The sequence below is a fragment of the Capsicum annuum genome, chromosome 6 (assembly GCF_002878395.1).
Source record: "Capsicum annuum cultivar UCD-10X-F1 chromosome 6, UCD10Xv1.1, whole genome shotgun sequence".
In the NCBI taxonomy this organism is placed as follows: domain Eukaryota; kingdom Viridiplantae; phylum Streptophyta; class Magnoliopsida; order Solanales; family Solanaceae; genus Capsicum; species Capsicum annuum.
In genome coordinates, this window is record NC_061116.1 from 109,531,997 (window position 1) to 109,552,711 (window position 20,715).

The 20,715-nt window shown below is 31.8% G+C and overlaps 1 protein-coding gene across 2 annotated transcripts; it reads right to left on the minus strand.

Moving 5' to 3' along the window:
• Nucleotides 1-2,260: 2,260 nt before the first annotated feature.
• On the minus strand, nt 2,261-7,129 carry LOC107873255 (phosphoglucan phosphatase LSF2, chloroplastic). Of its 2 annotated transcripts, none has more exons than XM_016720023.2 (5): nt 6,781-7,129; nt 5,815-6,020; nt 4,899-5,069; nt 4,571-4,782; nt 2,261-3,698 (listed from the first exon to the last, which is right to left on the minus strand). In XM_016720023.2, the coding sequence occupies exons 1-4, from the start codon at nt 7,040-7,042 to the stop codon at nt 4,579-4,581; spliced, it is 843 nt and encodes a 280-aa protein (XP_016575509.1). In that variant the 5' UTR covers nt 7,043-7,129; the 3' UTR covers nt 2,261-3,698; nt 4,571-4,578. The 2 variants fall into 2 exon arrangements, with proteins under 2 accessions (XP_016575509.1, XP_016575510.1); XM_016720024.2 differs by having other exon boundaries at nt 2,261-2,860; nt 6,781-7,125.
• Nucleotides 7,130-20,715: the final 13,586 nt, after the last annotated feature.

Below are 20,715 nucleotides of genomic sequence, written 5' to 3' on the forward strand. Positions count from 1 at the left end.
AATGATATCAAAATTGATAAATATTTTTAAAAAAATAAAAAAAAATAGAGACACCGGATCATCAGGACTTTGTTTCATAAAACAAGTAATTTTTTTAATTTGTCAGTTTCACCATCTTGAAGGTTTTTTGAAAATAATCTCTCGAACTCTAGGATGTATGGATTTCACTCTACCTTTTTAAAATCTCAACTATGGAATTTCATTGAGCTTGTTGTTGTTGTTGTCAGTTACACCATTAAATATTAGAGAGCAAGGAGTCAGTCATAAAGAAAAATAATCAACATGGGTTGCAGTGCAGTGGATGGGGCTACTTCACCCTTAACCAGAGGTCGAGGGTTCGACCTGAATATGGAGAAAACTCTGTTGGGAGCGTTGCCACCTTAATGGGCCCTGCAACACACGATCCAGATTAGTCGGAGCTCTAATGCGGGCACTAGACACCGGATGGGAAATCAAAAAAAATTATATCGAATTTGTATACAAAAATTTCAATTATGAAAATTGCAGCAATTTAAAGTAGGACAATAATATAGAGCTATAACATGATTCAGCATTACTTAGGACAATAATATAGAGCTATAACATGATTCAACATTATTTAACATAAGATTTTGATAGGAAATTTTAGTGCTAATATTTTGTGGCTAAAGCCATCGATGAAGAAAAAGAAATATTGTAGATACGTGGCATCAATGTTTCTGATGGTTCTTACATGTATAGTTTAGTAATAATCGCTAAAAACCTACTAATACAAGCTATAAAATATGATATACACTCAATATAATATCGTGAATATGAAATGAAGTAAAATTAATGTAATTTGAGTTAGCTATAAGCCTATTAGGGTGTGTTTCAGTACTAGGATAATGTTTCTCATGAAAGAAGTATTTTAGAAAAATTTGTCTTTGAAGCAGAAAAAATAATCCCTAAAAGTCATGAATGGAAAAAAATAACTAAAATGACGAGATTTTGAGATTACTGGCTTATGAACTCGATTAATATTTTTATTTTTTGAAAAATACATACACCAATTATTTCATAATAAGTGAATCTAAAAGAGATAGCAAATCAAAATCATGAAAAGGCATACAATGATTATATCAAATTGGGATAAAAATATGGATACTATCAGCTTAATACACAAAGTTATTAAACATCAAACTAAAATTAAAAGGTTTCAATGCTATGACTTCTAAACCACATTATTATTTTATTTCTAAATAAAGAAATCTCACGTCATTTCAAAGTAAGTAGATCCGTGAAATGATTGAGACCATCTCCAACTTATAGAAAAAACTAAATGTATAAATTTAAACGAAACATATATTTTTGGCTATATTTAATTTTGCTCCTTAATTATTAATATGACGGTGATTTATTATGTTTCTCTTCAATTAACTACACTTTTCTATTTTTAAAAATTCACATTATATTTAAAATTTTTTGTACTTTATAAATAACGAACACACAATAATTCTTTTTATATACATTTATTCTTAATTAACTTGATAACACATGCAACACATGCAACACACGCTCACTAAACTAGTATATATTAAATGTGTGAAGGACCTTAGAAATATTATTTGAACCTTTTGTCCTTCATTAAAAGTCTTTGTTTTAGACAAAATCGTCCTTTCAATATTTTTTCCTAATATTTAAAAGTTAAAAATTAATTAAATATATTTATTCTAAAATCTTCCTTATTAGAAGTCATCATAATTAATGACAACTAATATTTTTTTATTAGTTTAAGAATTCTAAATCAACTAAATTTGATTTTAAGGAGGTTTGAAAAATCTAGAAATAAATGTAAAAATGTTAGAATAAGAAAATTTAAGAAGTATCGAATTTTTAAAAGTTTTAAGTACGTAATAAAAATGTAATCAACGATTTTGTAAAGATTTGACTTTAAAAACAAGTAAAGATTTTAAATATAAAAAAAATATCGTATTATAAATATAGTTCAAATTGATGCATCTCTCTAAGTCACTAGCAGCAAAGGAAAGATGTATTGTATATATGTGTTTACACTAAAATATAAATTTATGTTTACGTTATTATATTAAAGTGTGCAACATCTTTTGAAAAGTGATTTAAACTTTTTATACTTTATTAAAAATCTCTGCAATAAACAATTATTTAATTTATTATTTAATTTTAAATAATCAAACGTTACACTTATGATGCACGTGCGGCTAATTCAATAAAAAGGGACATCCAGAAACAAAACAGACTTCATTAAGCGGAAATCTTCACATTTCAAATTAAGGTTTTCATTTTATTAATAGTAGGAATTGTGCGCTGGTGATGCGGGACCAGCAAAGCCATTTGCCCCTACATAAAGTCTCAGCTGAATTAAAGAGAATATTGAAGCATTATTAGCCTCTATGTTGTGGGCAAAGACAGAACTACTTACAGCGAAGTGTTAGGTAGAGTGCTAGGTTGATAGAAAAGAGATGTGACTCATTCATTTACCTAGAACTTTCGCATAATTCACTTACAAGCCACCTGGAACTTCATTACTATAATCCAGAGTATCTTGAACAGTTGAACTTAAATTTAACTTCCTTCAAGGTTATATACCTTTTCTATGTACTTTAAGCAATCTTACCTTTCTAGATTCATTACAAATTCAGCGATCCAGTTCTACATTGCATGGTTGAACTATTATTGCTGCTTAGACTTGAGAAGGAATAATTTCAGTGAGAGTCTTCCACCATTATGTACTCGAGCACTTCATTAATGAATTGGAAGGACCTACCCTATTTCATTGCACAATTTGAAGATATTTTTCATGTCTGCGTCATCTGGTTTCATCATTCTCCAGCTTTCATAAACTTTCTCCAGCAATGAACAACTAAAATTGTTGGTAGAAAGATCAAAAATCCGCAACATGGGAAAACAAAAGTTAGTTTGCCAAGCACTTATAGACCATTGAAACTAGACGACTTCAATATAAGGGACCCACAGCTCTCCCAGGAATACTAGACAAGCTGAAAATGTGAGATTTATACAACTATTCCCCACATCAAGGACTTCTCAACCATAACAATTGAGCAATGACACAGGGTGGACCCTTTAAATTGATTACCATTCAAGACAGTGGTCATCAATGAAGTTCTCCGAGAACATAACAATAGAAGACTCTCACTGAAATTATTCTTTCTCAAGTCTAGAACCAATAACTCAGTCATGCTGCCCAAGCAATGTGGAGCCGACTCACTGTAGCTGTTGTGTGATAAACCCATAAGGGTAAGGATGCTCAAGTAAAATTATATAGAAGGCAGATAATCTTGCAGGAAGTTAAAGTTACTTATAAGATCAAGATTCGCTGAATTACAGAGATGAACTTATTCTAGGTGGTTTGTATGTGAATTATGTGAAAGGTTTAGGTGAACCAATGAGTCACCTCTTTCTATCAACCTATTATTCTATAGAACACCTCCTTGTAAGCTGCTGTACAGAAGAACATAAATCCCCTCAAGCTATTGTTCTACACAACATGAATAAACATGGTTCTCCCCAATAATGAACTTTCAGTTGATGGGCTCATTTTTTATCAGGGGTATACAACTATAAGGAATCTACTGACCTAATACGTTACAGGAACACCTAATTCATAGGCCAACTTTGCAGCATGCTATCCTGGGCTTCACTTCAAGGGGCAGCTTCTCGCTCTCTGGAATACTTCCATGCTATAGGTAACAAATAATATAAGATGGGTGAGTTTATACACATTGTATCAGTCAACATGCATCAACTTTACAGTGAATCCTAAGCATGATCACTGATACTATTATCATTCCCAACTGTGGTTAAGTTACAACTCGCGATGACTCAAACTGACTAGAAACACACTCAAAAGATGCAGTTACTTGAGTTATGTTTGCATATAAAAACTAATAACATGTAAACTAAAAACAGAAGCCGTAAAATTTTCTTTCAAGTTTTTTTAAAGAAAAACTTTGCTTGTGTTCTCTTTTTATTTTCTTTTTGGGTTTGCGTATCCTGTAGGTACCATCTCTGAGTCTCCTTGAACCACCACTATAAGACCACGTTTGTTTGCTTTCCTGAAATTTTTTTCACGTATTCAAGGAGAACTAAAAAAAATGCCGGAATGTAGGATTATTGTTCATTTCTATTGATCAAAGACATCCTAAGAATTTGAAACACATCTAAAATCATGGCTATACGAGCCAATGAACGACACCTTTATTTTTCTATATCAAACCTTCATCTGTAATGGAAAAGTGAATAGAGAACACTTTCATACCAAGGAAATCTTGAGTGACAATTGCAACACGCATAAAACAATGAAGTACTTTCTAGTTGCCAAGAACAACGAAGGTACACTAATGACAAGCGGTGTCTGGGCCTTTATCACTTGAATGATGGTCTTCAAGCCCATGTGCTAATATCTTACTAGGATAGGCTTATATCATCCAAGAGACTCGAGAATGGTAAACATGAAGCACAATAATTCCCGAAATTGAGAGAATCCAAGACAATAGTCAAATGATGGACTAAGGAATACATATCCAAAAAAAGGGATGAAAAATAGTCTAACCAGCATTCTCAAGTGTCACGAAGGGCCCGGACACGATCTTGAATCAGTTTCCTCTCCCAATCTGCTACATCCGCGAAAGCATAATCTGGCAGATTCTCAAAGGGCTCCTTCCACTGATCATTTTTAGCCAAATCATAAGTAGCTCCTCGTATTGACCTTTTGTTGGGCCCACAGGGCCTCTTTGAAGTGAGTGCATCGTAGGCTGTATTTAGCTGCTCAACAAGCACATCAAGATATCAGGATATACAACAATTACCAGCTGCTAATGGGATTTCATTATTAGGCCAAGGATGGAATATTGATTCATAAAATAAAGGTGAAATCTTACATCCATTCCACAGAACCAGAACATATAAGCAATTGAAACAGCAGGGGCCCTTCCCAATCCAGCAGTGCAATGTACATACACTCTACCTTTTCCTTCTGAAATTGCCCACTCCACTGATGAAACAGCTTTAGGTAATACACCCCTCAAGGAATCTGGATCAAAATCTCTTGCCTGCAATTAAAGTATTTGTGATGATTAAAATACACAAAAATGAGTGGTCTTAGAATAAAATAATATGCCAAAACCTAAACTTTATTATTCCCCCTGTTTCAATTTGTTTGACCTACTTTCCTTTTAAGTCTGTCTCAAAAAGAATGGCCTTTTCCCTTTTTAGCAACTTTTTGATTCAAACTTTCTATATGGCATGTTTAAGACGCATTTTCGTACATTTGACATAGGATTTAAAAGTCTTTCTTTATTTGCTTAAACTTTGTGCCAAGTGAAAACAGGTCAATCAATTTGAAACGGGGGAGTATTAGGCTAAAAACCTGGAAAAAATTGTTTTTGAACTCCAGAATTTGCAATCGAAAGATAATAAAAACAAGCAAATGGTGCCCGTTACAGCACCTCTACAAACTGTATCCATAACGTTGAAAACGTCAAAACCTAGTCATATTCTAAAATCCGGAACTTGTGGACATGGAGCCAATCATTGATCTTCTAACCAGTCAACAGTGCTAGAGAAACATAAAAATGTTAGCAGTTCAGCTAATGTCCTATACCAACAGCCAAACTACCTCAATTCACATCAAAGTTGTTGACTGTTGAAGGGAATACGTGTTACCATTATTTTCGCAAAGCTGAATACTGGTGTTTAAGAGGGTAACGGTCTGTATTCTATTTCATGTGACACACTTGAGAAATAGTACGTATCATCCCAGAAAAAAGAAAAAAAGGAAGGAGAAAATTTACTTACAGGCCTTCTCATGTGATGAATTCCAAGCTCTGAACATCTTCTCACGATGGACTGGAGGTCTATTCCCCAAAACTCAATGTCTTTGTCCTGCTGCAAATTCAGTATAAATGCAACATTGTCCTCTTCCTTCAAATGATCTATATCTTCAATTTTCTGGGGTTGGGAGCCAACAATAAGATCTTCTGTTATCAATGTGTAGTTCATTCCTGCATTCCTAAACTTGTAAGCTGTCTATTGAAACTTCTTTGTATCGCTATCGTCCCTTCATGACAAATACCAAAATACTACTTATAGAAGAGCCAAATCATTTGAAATATAGCATAATTGCTGCTAATAGAAGGCACAAAGCCAAATTTTTTAAAAATGGCTACTTCGATATAGAGAAGCAATGACATCACAAATTGTACACTGTTCAGATGCTCATCCCAGATCATTTTAATGACAAAGATTTAGATCTATCAAAACAGGAGGCTTATTTTGTCTCGTTCATCACTTCAAATTGATAAAGTTTTTAAGTATAATAGAACAGTAAATACTTGTCCATAGTCAACCATGAGTTGAAGGTTAAAGTTTTATGCCCATAAAGTAATCTACAAAATGAAGAAAAAGGTGATCCAACACTTTAAAATTGTTATTTTTACTAAAAGTGTGGGGTGTGGTGGCAAAAATAGAAGGTTGGTCTTCGTAAAGCCATGAGACATACATAACCCACCACTAGAAAGTCAAAGAGCCATACCAAGATCCACTTTCCAGGGGATGTTAATCCATGATTTCTTTGACTTTAAAAAAAATTCAGTTAAATGTCAAAAGCCCATCCCTTGTAAAAATTAAGTTGCTAACACCCGGATCTTAAAAAGTAAACAAAGCTGTAGCTAGATTGGTACATAATTCAGAGGACGTAGTTACTATTAGATTGGTAAATAAGCAATAAAGAAATTAAATGTATTATTGGATGAGTGGAAGTACCAAGTTCATGGTGATATTCATAAGGGTTCCTCATCATTCTCTTCATCGCTAAGTTGTATTCCTCCATATTATTACTGGAGACCCTACCACGGTTTTCTTCAACTTCACTTTCAGGAAGTTTGCAAGAAATCTGCAAGGACGACTTGGTGAAATTGCAAAACGAATTAGCATTTTTCTTTCTTAAAGAAGAAGAGAATAACAATGGATTATTTTGAAGTGGGGATGAAGAACACAAGCAGGTGGAGTTCCAGAGAGCTCCCATGTTTCTGATTGTGATCCTTCGTCTGTTAGCTAATCAACGTCCTACACTTTTCTATGGTGACCGTGTCATTCCGGTTTCCACAGCAATACCATATTTCGGACCTAAATGTATGGGCCTCTACAAGTCCAGGAAAATTTTGGGCTTCAAGCCCATGAATCCAATAAGTTTATACTCCGATGTCTCCAAATTCCAAAACATCACCATAGATTCGATTCAATTGGTATCTTTACAATTGCCAATTAACCGAGTTGGGTCAAATTTAGGCAGGTCTGTTTGCAACACATTTCGTAAATGTGCTAAAAATTAACTGCAATTAATAAAAGAAAATAATTTTATTGATTGAATTTTGCAGGTACAATTTCATTATTTTCTTGATTCTTCTCTTCTAAGATTTTTAGTGATTCGAGGATCTTTTGTAGCATACTTCTCAAAATTTCGAATGATTTGAACCTCCTAGAAATGCTTGGATCTCCAGAAATGTCAAAACAACACTTCATTGTATTGAGTTAATCTTCAGGACGAGCTCTCTTGGTCAACTCTTTGAATAACTATTTAGCCAGTGCGAATGCTTTCTCTAATGTTGTAGAATGCCCCTAGAAAATTATGCAATCCTCTTATTTATAGTTGTAGGAGTAGGTACTCCAAATGAGGATAAAAACTTTTGTCTCGTTCTTATTGGTCCATTAAGTCATCAACTTATCACAAATGTTGTGTGATAAGGTTGATTATGATTGACCAAGAACATGTCATTTAGACAACAACGACGACGACGACGACAACAACAACAACAACAAATACGTGTTGTTAATAATAATAATAATAATAATAATAATAATAATAATAATAATAATAATAATCTAGAAGTAATAATAGTAGTATGGAAGTATTAATCTTTTACCCGAGCAAAGGGTCTGTCAGAATTTAATACATACTTGAGTTGAGCCCATGTGTCTAGCAGTTCTAACCGTGAAAAAGGGATGCCCTTTTCTTCAATTTTACGGGCTTAAGAGTCATGACTTGCTAGGCATAGTCACCAAGACAAAGCCAACAAAAGTAGTACTAACTTCGACTGTACTACCATCTCGGAACCAAGCCAAGAAACTATAGAGAAATTCTTTTATATTTTGATAGAGTCTGGATCTTTCATAGTTATTAAGTAAGAGAAATTAGATCTCCAGCATAGATATGAAAACTACTTAGCCGGACATAGTCACAGCAGGAGAGGGAGAGAGAGTATGAAAATAACTCAAAATAAGAAAGTAATTAAAATACCTTTAATGACTGAAAGCAACGCTGAAATAGTATTTTACAATGATCTTTATTCACACTTCAAAGAAAAATAAGAGCAATTTACAAGTAGAGAGAGAATTCTACGAAAGCTTCTGCCCTTCCCTAACAAATGAAGGCCTCTATATAAAAAGAGAAAAAAGAATCTATGTACAGTAAAATGGGTTCCACATCCGGGTCCCGTGCACAGTGTATCTACTATGTAGAAATCTATAGACAGTAAAAATGGGTTCCTCATTCAGGTCCCGTGCACAGTGTAATTACTGTGTAAGCAGTGTATCTCATACTTTATTTTTTCCTTTTAATTTTTTAAGGAATTCTTCAGTCCGTGCAATGGCATCATCAGATAGTATCTTATATAAGCGGATAAGCTGTGAGTCTTGAATATCTTTTTCGGCGATATCATTGCTGGTCATACTCTTCATTGAAGTATCTGACTTATCATGTTGATTAACAGATTGAAGTAGATTCTTCTAACTTCATCCAGGTATTTTTGTATTATTTCAATTCTATCTCTGTCTTGTACGGAGATCCTTCTAGCGATGTGCTTAATCGCACTATCCTCGATAATACTTTTCTAGGAGCTGCTAAATATTTCGAAACTTTATTTTTAATAAAGTCCAGAGGTTCTTGTCCATGTAATATTTTTATTTTAGGATCTTTTCGCATTAATTTATCTCAAAAAAAATTATTAAATACCCTATATAAATAAGGGATCTGTTTTCCTGTGAACCTCAATTCTAGGGCCCATTTATGTATCCCCAAAATTGAAAATTCAATAAAGAAATAGATCTGGTCAATTTTTTTCAGATTGCAGATATGATTTGCGTGATATAACTCGTTTAACTATGGGGAGACTTGGGTTCATTCTTTGTATAACTTAAAAAATGGATCCGACAATATCTCGGTATTCAGACTGTGGTAAGACCACCAGTTTAAAAACCAGTTTGAAATTGGTTCTGCAAGTATCTTTGCACATACCTTCATAAACCAAGTATGTTTATTTCGGTCATTATTATAGTAAAGCACTTTATTAAAGGCTTGGATATAATCCCAATAAGTAAAATTTATACGATTTCCTTTAAGGCTGATCTGTCTTTCGGTCATTGTAGTCATCCCCCAATCTTCAATAGGTATAATCCATTTGATAATGAATTTTTGAGAAGTTATAAACACTTTCTTCTGTGTTATATCTAGAAAAGTGCTCAAAATTTGCACTGTCTGTGAAAAAAAGTATAGTCTTATAATAAGAATGAGTTTTGTATGACTCACACGGGTAGTATAATCCATTCATCAGATATTTTTGAAGTATATTCTATGGTTCATTTCTTCTCTGAATCTCAAAGTTTTCAACAAGAAATATCATTTCTTTATTTTCTAGTTATTCATAGGACTTGATACCATCATTGTCCTTGTCTTTAGCAATTGAAGCAAATGTATCACTTTACTTTTGGACGGCTAAATATGACTGCAATTATCCATATAACGGACTGTCTTCTAGAATATCTTCCAGATAAATTAAAGTAGATGAAGAAGATTTGCCTTTCTGCTATACTTTAGAGTTTATCAAACTTTTATTTCCCATTTGTATAATTAAAGAATTAGATGAGGATCCATATGACGACCCTTGAGAATATGATCTGCCTAGGGATGATCTTCCCCTGGAGGATGATCTTTCTCCTGATCTGACTCTTCCTTTTCCTCTGGTCATTTGCCATGGAGGATTATCCATACTATAAATGGAATGATTAGTCAGATATATCAAATTCATGAAAATCAAATGTGTCTTTAATTTTTCATACTCAAAGACTTCAAATTCGTCTTCAATCATATCATGCAGGATCTTTTCTATTATAAGATTTTGTAAATCTTTATATAATGGAATTGTCTTTAGAATGGTGATTAAAGTTTTTTCAATAAGGAAGGATATATAAAAATTCATTTTAATAGAGATATTCCTTAGATAAAAAATCAAGGAAAAAATTATGAACTTCTTTTTTATACTAAATTTCGAAGTCAAAAGGGGCTAATTGAGCTTGCCACCTTGCAAATATCAATTTTGAAGCATCATGTTTAAAGTCTTTATCAAATATGTATTTCACAGATTGTGCATCAGTTTTTATCAAAAACTTTTGATTATATAAATCGTCTTGAAATTTCAAAACACACTTAACAATCATAAGCATTTCATGAGCCACGATAGCATATTCTTTTTAGGTTTCAGTCTATTTTCCTGAATGAAATCTTATTAAATATTCAAATTTGTCATGGGGATTAACTTGTTTCAGTATTCCTCCATAACCTATATTAGACGCATCCATCTAACTGATTTTTTGCCACGTCGAATTAGCTAAAGTTAAACAGCGCAAAATTTTAACACTCTGTTTAATACGTTTAACAAGATCTGTGTGATTATCAGTTCAAGAACCTTTATGGTCCTTTTTAGCCTGTTATATAAAAGGGCTAAATCACGAGATAAATTTTTATAAAAAGGAGAAATATAATTCAAGCTTCCCAAGAATCTCTGCAATTGAGTTCTGTCAGTAATAACATCAGAAAATTTAGATGCAAAATCAATGAATCGTTGTATGGAAGTATCACCAAACCATTTTGTATCACAATTTTCTTAAAATATCTAGATGCTTAATATGCAATTCAAATATCTTGGAGAATACTAATATATCATCAATATAAATAATGATGAAATTCATATAAGGATTAAAGATATCATTCATGATTTTTTGAAATTCAAAAGGGGCATTTTTCAAATCAAATGGCATAACATTCCATTCATATAGCCCAAAAGGAACATTAAAGGCAGTTCTGTAAGTATGTTTCTTAAATATTTGAATCTGCCAATGTCCATATTTTAAATTAAATTTTGAAAATATGTTGGAGTTATATAATCTTGCCAGCAAATTCTTTTTGTTTGGAATAAGATACCTAATCCATTTCAAATATTAGTTCAAAGGTATGTAATTTATTACTAACCTAGGAACACCACATTCTTTTTCTGCAACGTTATTAACATAAAATGCAGTACAAGACCAAGGAGATTTTAAAGGTTTTATCAAATCATTCTGTAATAGATTATCAATCTCTTTTTTGCAGAATTCTACTAATTCCGCATTCATTTGGCAAGGTCATGATTTGATCGGGATATCATCCTCTAAAAAGTTATCTTCATATGGAAGAGTGACAATTTGCTTTTTCTGATTCCAAAAGCATTGGGGTGATCGACACAAATATCAATAGTCATTTGTTCAAAAATCAATTTAATTTTTTCCTATATCTTAGCAGATTTTATTGTATTATAAATATTTATGCTAAGAAGTTCAAACTGTAAAGAATCAACATGATTTTGCTTCATATCAATTAAAGCATTTATATCTCTAGTTACGGGATCTGTATCAAAAGAATAATATATCTTTTTATTCTTGTATTTAGCAGTAAATTCTTTACAATCAAGATGAGTAAAAGGATATATAGCAGTAGTAAAAGAAATTTCAAGTATAATTGGAGGTATAACTGATTTTTCATCAAAAAAAAAATACGGAATGCATACTTTATTTTGACAAATATGAGCATTTGGTAATTTATACTCTATATCAAGAGTATATCCAAATGCAGATTTTACCATATGAGTAGTCTTTTAAAAATATTTAGTAGGGATTAACCCTTTTTGAATGCAGCTAACATCCGCTCCACTGTCAATCATAATGACATTAATTATAGAAAACTAGTTATTAATTAAAATAATACATTTAATGTACCACTTATGAGGCATAACAATTTTGCATCATACCTAGAAAGTGATCATTTTTTAAGTTAAGAGATTTTTGAAGAATATCATCTTCCTCATTTTCATTATGAATTTTTTATTTTCCTTTGGAAATTTTAGTATGAGAAATATTTTTATCAATGTGCGAAATCCTGTGATCACAAATCATTTAATTTTGTTTAAGAGATTTAATCTCCTTTTCAAGTTTTCGACTTTAATTTTTAAATCATTAAAAGAAGTATCTCTAGCAGGGGCAGAACTCATCACAAAACGCTTATTCACCTATGATAAAGAATAGGGTATAAAATAATTAGAGTTTTTTATCGGTTCAAGAAAATTGCTATCAGCAATTTTAGACGTACTAGGTTTTGATCTAGTAGATAAATTAATAATTTTTCAGATAATTTCTCATCCAAAACTTTTTTTAAGAGTTCCAAAACATTAACAGAAGTAATGGTCCTTATATTCAAATCTTCAAATTGGGATTGCAATTTATAAAATGCATCATCACAAGTTCAAGTATGATCTTTACAATCAGAACATATAGTATCAACATTTTTATCACTATCAGATAATTCAAGCAAATCGACTCATTGTCTGATTCAGATTCAAATTCAGAATCATAATCAGATTCTGATCCTGAGGTGTATAACAATCCATAAACCTTATCATGAAGGTCTTCGTCAAGTTTGAAAGACTTCAGCTTTTCAAGCTTACATTTAGGAGCAATATGCCCAAACTTACCACATTCGTAATACTTAATCTTAGCAAGATTTCGCTTAGATCTATTTTTTGTAAATATAATAGACTTGCGATAAGCTTTCCTAGCTTCACGTTCTTCTTTGGATCTATATCTAGATCTCATTTTCCTATAAGGTTTATCATCCTTAGAATATCTATGACTCTTTTTCTTAGAAAAGGTTGGTTCAGGTACTTCAAATTGAGTACAAAAATCTCCTAGTTGAGATTTCTCCTTAAGCTTATCAATCTTAAGCTGTCTAGATAACTTTAATTCATTGCACAAGTTTAATCTTTCTTTTGTGCATATTCCTACCAACTTACCATAGGTATAATTTTCCCATGGAATTTCACCGTAAGAACCTTTCTTACCCTTTCAGCAAATAATGAAGGAAACTCATTATAAACTTAGTCTTCCAATGAGCATACCTATTTTTGGATAGTTTCATAACCCGACTCATATAGGTGTCTTTATACCACCTAAATTCTCCTAGAGTCTTACATCTAAGACCGTTTAAGAGAGTTCAGATAGTTTCATACTGGTTGGTGAATCTACCATTAAAATATTCTAAAATAATAAGGACGAGCGTATAAACATCTTCCCTATTTCTAAGTAGGGATCTACCTAGATTATCAACCCCTGGCTCAATGGCTATGGCATTGACAGTATCAACATTTTGTTCAGTAGTTAGAAAATTGTCCCACCAGCCACGAAGTTGGCTAGTAAAACCAACAATTATCATTTTTATAGATAACTCTATATGTGTTCCTTTTGCTAGTCGCTCTGCACACCATTGCATACATCATTATGCGATGAACAAGAATAGTTAATTTCCTATAAATTAGGCTGTCTAGATTCCATTCATATATACTGAAACCACTATAAGAAGTATTAGTCTGATTCCAGTCCCTTTCGTCAATCAGAATATCTTGAGGAGTAGGTCTCGGATAGTAATAAGTTTTCATACCGAGTAAATCAGCATACTTGTAATTTTTACCTGGTTGTTTTCTAATAATTTCTCTGAGCTTATTAAGCTCTATTTTAGTCTGATTTTTCAAATTAGGATTGGATTCTATCTGATCAACAAAATCATTTGATAAATCAATAGGTTTAACATTTAAACCAGAAAGCTTTTTATCAAGAAGCTGTTCTAAATCCTTTAAAGGTGAACTAATGTGAAATTCCTAAATATCAGAGGGCCTTTGAATACTAGTATTAGTTGTTAAATATTTTGACTTACTTTCTGAAGAGGAGGTAATATCAAACGAATTTGAACTAGTACTCAGATTTTTAACCAAATTAGTTAATTCATCAAGTTTTTTATTAAGAGAACTGATATGTTCTCCTAAAACTTTATCATACAAGCTCAACTAATTATTTTGAGAAATCAGATTATTAATTTCTGTGATGCTTACCTTTGCAACTTCATTATCAATGAATTTCTGAAAAGCAGAAAAAATGATGCATGTATATTAGGTAAATAAAAGGTGCCTGTGGCGGGTAAATAGCTTTAACAATATTACCGATTACATCATTGTAAGATCGTTCTAAAACCTTTATGTATAAAGGTAAATAAGTGGTTATAAACCAAGGAACAAAATGCATAATTTGATTATGCAAGACACAAACTTCATAGAATTCTTGAGAAACATTATTCAATTCATCGGGACTATAAGTCTCAAAAAATTAAGTTCTAAACTAGTTTCATTTTTCATTAAAAAAATTTTATTTTAATATAATTTCTTGTCTGGGATCCAGGACTAAAATTAATTTAGTGTGGAATCATCAAATATCGTTTGGATCAAAGTTCATTTCAAAAGCAGTAGGGATATGTCTATCAGAGATGTTATCACTATCTTGAACAATATTTGTTCGAGGATTGATCTTAATTTTTTCTACAAATCTTGTAGGAGTAGTAGGATCAGAATCAATTGTATGTAAAGAGGCAACACATCTTCTAGCTGGACCATATGATGGTTCTACAAGAGAAATATGATCCATAGCAGACAATAATTTAGGCATAAAAAATGGATGTCTATTATAAAAAGTAGACTTATCATCAAACTGAATTAGGAAAGAGACTGGAATCAGACTAATACTTCTTATAGTGGTTTCGATATTTATACGAATGGAATCTAGACGGCCTAACTGATAGGCAATTAACCATTCTTGTACACCGCATAATGATGTAAGCAACGGTGTGCAGAGCGACTAGCGAAAGGAATATAGATATTCAATTTTTAGGACATAACATTTGTCAAGGAAAGATTACTCCCATACAACGATCCATTGATTTTGCATCTAAATTTCTGGTGTTATTACTGACAAAACTCAATTGCAGAGATTCTTGGGAAACTTGAATTATATTTTCTATTTTTATAAAAATTTATCTCGTGATTTAGCCCCTTTATATGACAGGCTAAATAAGGATTATAAAGGTTCTTAGACTGATAGTCACACAGATCTTCTTAAAAGTATTAAACCGAGTGTTAAAACTTTACCCTATTTAACTTTAGCTAATCTTACATGGCAAAAAATTATTGAGACAGATGTGTCTAATATAGGTTATGGAGGAATACTGAAACAAGTTAATCTTCATGACAAATCTGAATACTTGATAAGATTTCATTCAAGAAAATGGACTGAAGCCCAAAAAAAATATGCTATCGTGGATCATGAAATGCTTACGATTGTTAAGTGTGTTTTGAAATTTCAAGACTATTTATATAATCAAAAGTATTTGATAAAAACTGATGCATAATATGTGAAATACATGTTTGCTAAAGACTTTAAACACGATGCTTCAAAATTGATATTTGTAAGGTGGCAAGCTCAATTAGCCCTTTTTGACTTTGAAATTTAGTATAAAAAAGGAGTTGATAATTTCCTCCATAATTTTTTTATCTAGAGAATATCTCAATTAAAATAAATTTTTATACATCCTTCCTTACTAAAAAAACTTTAATCACCATTCTAAAGATAATTTCATTATATCAAGATTTACAAAATCTTATAATAGAAAAGATCCTGCATAATATGATTGAAGACGAATTTGAAATCTTTGAGTATGAAGAAGTTAAAGACATGTTTGATTTTCATGAATTTGATATATCTGACTAATCGTTCTATTTGCAGTATGGATAATCCTCCATGGCAAATGACCAGAGGAAAAGGAAGAGTCAGATCAGGAGAAAGATCATCCTCCAGGGGAAGATTATCCCCAGGCAGATCATATTCTCAAGGATCGTCATACGGATCCTCATCTAATTCTTCAATTATACAAATGAGAAATAAAAGTCTGATAAACTCTAAAGTATAGCAGAAAGGCAAATCTTCTTCATCTCCTTCAATTTATCTGGAAGATATTCTAGAAGACAGTCCATTATATGGATAATTGCAGTCATATTTAGCCGTCCAAAAGCAAAGTGATACATTTTCTTCAATTGCTAAAGACAAGGACAATGATGGTATCAAGTCCTATGAACAACTAGAAAATAAAGAAATGATATTTCTTGTTGGAAACTCTGAGATTCAGAGGAGAAATGAACCATGGAATATACTCCAAAAATATCTGATGAATGGATTATACTACCCGAGTGATTCATACAAAACCCGTTATTATTATAAGACTATACTTATTTTCACGAACAGTGCAGATTTTGAGCACTTTTCTAGATACAACACAGAAGAGAGTGTTTATAAATTCTCAAAATTCATTATCAAATGGATTATATCCGTTGAAGATTGGGGGATGACCACAATGACCGGAAGACAGATCAGCCTTAAAGGAAATCATATAAATTTTACTTATTGGGATTATATCCAAGCCTTTAATAAAGTGCTTTACTATAATAATGACCGAAATAAACATACTTGGCTTATGAAGGTATGTGCAAAGATACTTGCAGAACCAATTCCAATCTAGTTTTTAAACTGGTGGTCTTACCACGGTCCGACTACTGAGATATTGCTGGATCCATTTCTTAAGTTAACAAAGAATGGACCCAAGTCTTCCCAAAGTTAAACGAGTTATATCTTACAGATCATATCTGTAATCTGAAAAAAATTGACCAGATCTATTTATTTATTAAATTTTTAATTTCGTGGATACATAAATGGGCCCCGAAATTGGGGTTCACAAAAAAACAAATCCCTTGTTTATATAGGATATTTTATAATAATTTTTGGAACAAATTAATGCGGAAAGATCCCAAAACAAAAATATTACATGGACAAGAACTTCTGGACTCTATTAAAATAAAGTTTGAGAATATTTAGCAGCTCCTTGAAAAGACATTATCGAGGACCGCGCGATTAAGCACATCGCTAGAAGGATCTCCGTACAAGACAGAGATAGAATTAAAATGATTGAAAAATACTTGAAAAAAGTTAGAAGAAATCTACTTCAATTCGTTAATTAATATGATAAGTCAGATACTTTAATGAAGAGTATGACCAGTAACGATATTATCGAAAAAGATATTTAGGACTCCCAGCTTATCCCCTTAGATAAGATACTATCTGATGATGCCATTGCACGAAATGAAGAATTTCTTACAAAAGTAAAAGGAAAAAATGAAGTATGAGATACACTGCTTACACAGTAATTACACTGTGCACGGGACCCAAATATGGGATCCATGTTACTGTGCATAGATTTTTTCTCTCTCTTTATATAAAGGCCTTCATTTGTTAGGGAAGACAGAAGCTTTGGTAGAATTCTCTCTCTACTTGTAAATTGCTCTTATTTTTCTTTGAAGTGTGAATAAAGATCATTGTAAAATACTATTTCGGCCTTGCTTTCGGCCATTAGACGTATTTCAATTGCTATCTTATTTTGAGTTATTTACTTACTCTCTTTCCCTTTCCAGTCATGACTATATCCGGCAAAGTAGTTTTCATATCTATGCTGGAGATCTAATTTCTCTTACTTAATAACTATGAAAGATCCAGACTCTATCAAAATATAAAGAAATTTTTCTATAGTTTCTTAGCTTGGTTCCGAGATGGTGGTACAGTCGAAGTTAGTATTGCTTTTGTTGGATTTGTCTTAGTGACTACATCTAGAAAGCCGTGACTCTTAAGCTCGTTGAAATTGAAGAAAAGGGCATCCCTTTTTCACGGTTAGAACAGTTAGACACATGGGCTCAACTCAAGTATGTATTAAATTCTGACAGACCCTTTGCTCGGGTAAAAGATTAATATTTCCATACAGTCAATAAGTTGTAAGCAATTCTCTTATATTTCATATCTTCCAATAATATAGGTCTGTATGGCCGCACGAATTACTGCTAGCCCTCAACACTTGTCAATCTGCTTTCATAGAATTCTCTCTCTACTTGTAAATTGCTCTTATTTTTCTTTGAAGTGTGAATAAAGATCTTTTGTAAAATACTATTCCGGCCTTGCTTTTGGCCATTAGACGTATTTCAATTGCTATCTTATTTTGAGTTATTTACTTGCTCTCTCTCCCTTTCCAGTCGTGACTATGTCCGGCAAAGTTGTTTTCATATATATGCTGGAGATCTAATTTCTCTTACTTAATAACTATGAAAGATCTAGACTCTATCAAAATATAAAGGAATTTCTCTATAGTTTCTTGGCTTGGTTCCGAGATGGTGGTACAGTCGAAGTTAGTACTGCTTTTGTTGGCTTTGTTTTAGTGACTACGTCTATCAAATCGTGACTCTTAAGCCCGTTGAAATTGAAGAAAAGGGCATCCCTTTTTCACGGTTAGAACCGCTAGACACATGGGCTCAACTCAAGTACGTATTAAATTCTTACAGAACCTTTGCTCGGGTAAAAGATTAATACTTTCATATAGTCAATAAGATGTAAGAAATTCCCTTATATTTCGGTTCTTCCAATAGTATAGGTCTGGATGACCGTGTGAATTACCATCAGCCCTCAGATCCTGTGAATCTGTATTATTTTACAGATAACTCTATCTGTGTTCCTTTCGCTAGTCCCTCTGCACACCATTGCATACATTATTATACGGTGCACAAGAATAGTTAATTGCCTATCAGTTAAGCCGTCTAGATTCCATTCATATATATCAGAACCACTATAAGAAGTATTAATCTGATTCCAGTCCCTTTCCTCGATCGGAAGATCTTAAGGAGTAGGTCTCGAATAGTAATAAGTTTTTATATGGGGTAAATCAGGGTACTTGTAACTTTTATCCGGTTGTTTTCTAATATTTATATTTTAATAGAGTTTGGATCTTTCAGAGTTATTAAGTAAGAGAAATTAGATCTCCAACATAGATATAAAAACTACTTAGCCGGACATAGTCACGGCCTGAGAGGGAGAGAGATTAAGTAAATAACTCAAAATAAAAGAGCAATTAAAATACCACAAAAATCATCTATATTTATATATCAATGTGTAATTACACAAAAAAAAAACTAAATTTAAAAAAATATAAAATCTAATTTATCACTAATTTTAAATCTATTTTCATATATATATATATATATATATATATATATATATACTAGTTTAGTATACGTGCGTTGCACGTATACATTGATCGTGAATAATAAATTCATTAATTCAAAGCAGTTTATACTAATTGCATAAGAAAAAAAAACTTGTAGAGGTATTTGATAATTTCACTTAGTTTAGGTAAAAATTTTAAGAGTTTATATATAAGGTATTAAAATGTAGCATAGATTCTAAAAAAATCCACAAAAAAACACAAAAAACATATTGCCATCATACCGTATGCCTATGTGTAGCTAACTGTGAAAAAGAAGACTGATGTACATTTACAACAGATCATTTTTATGTGCAGTAAGTAGAAAAGATGACGTGATTACATGTATTTAATACTTTTCAATTCAATCACATATTAAAATACCACATATAAAAAATACCCAAAATATTTCTTTAAAAAGAAATTGCATGGCACACCTTAGCATGCCAATATTAAAATTTAGAAAGGCTTCTAACATAGTAACAAATTATGTACAAACTTTAGATACAATTTACGATGTTTCTAAGAGAGACACAATGTGGATAGCTTGATTTTATTACTTAGAAGATAAACAAATGATGTGTTGTAGAACTTCACTAACATATTATTTTCTTTTCAAGCTCCATTTTCTTCCTCTTAATTGGAACCAGGTGCAATTTCTATGATCTGAAATTTCAAACATATAAATCTTGTAATAATCAGACGCTAAATCTTAGGTGAACTTTTTTGCTTTCTTCTGTGACTCCGTCTATATCTCAATCAAAGTTGGTGCTCAGTTGACACTGCATCACTTATCAGATTATTATCTTACTATAAAAAAATTCTATAAAAGTCTTAACAGATATTAAATACGCTGCAAAAAAGTTAAACTAAAGACAAAGAGGCAAAATATACATATAATGTACTCCACTATTAATTTTTTATCATAAAATAAAATAGAGGAGTGAACAGACCTCCAAAGCTTTTCTTTCCTTTTCAAGTCATATTAGCAGGTAACAATTGCATTAGTATGCTCCATGAAAAGGTATGGCATCCGGAAAACATAACGAGAAAAGGCAATATCACCTTTTGCAATGTTTATAGTTTCAATTTCATAGTCTAATACTTTCTCTAATATTATTTTCTTAATACCTATAATTTTTATATCTCTAAGTATATATAAGATTAAGACTTTAAGATTATCTAACTTTAGGATTATCTATCATTTAAAATTGACTAGATATTTTATTATAATATTTTGTAGTTGTTTGTTTTAGCCTTAGTAGTTCTTACATATTTTCATTAAGAAATTCTATATATTTTATATCTTTAGTTTCCATGTATTTGTCTAAATTTACTTTCATCTGTTTTTCTATTAACTGTATGTTTCTCATATCTTTTTCCAA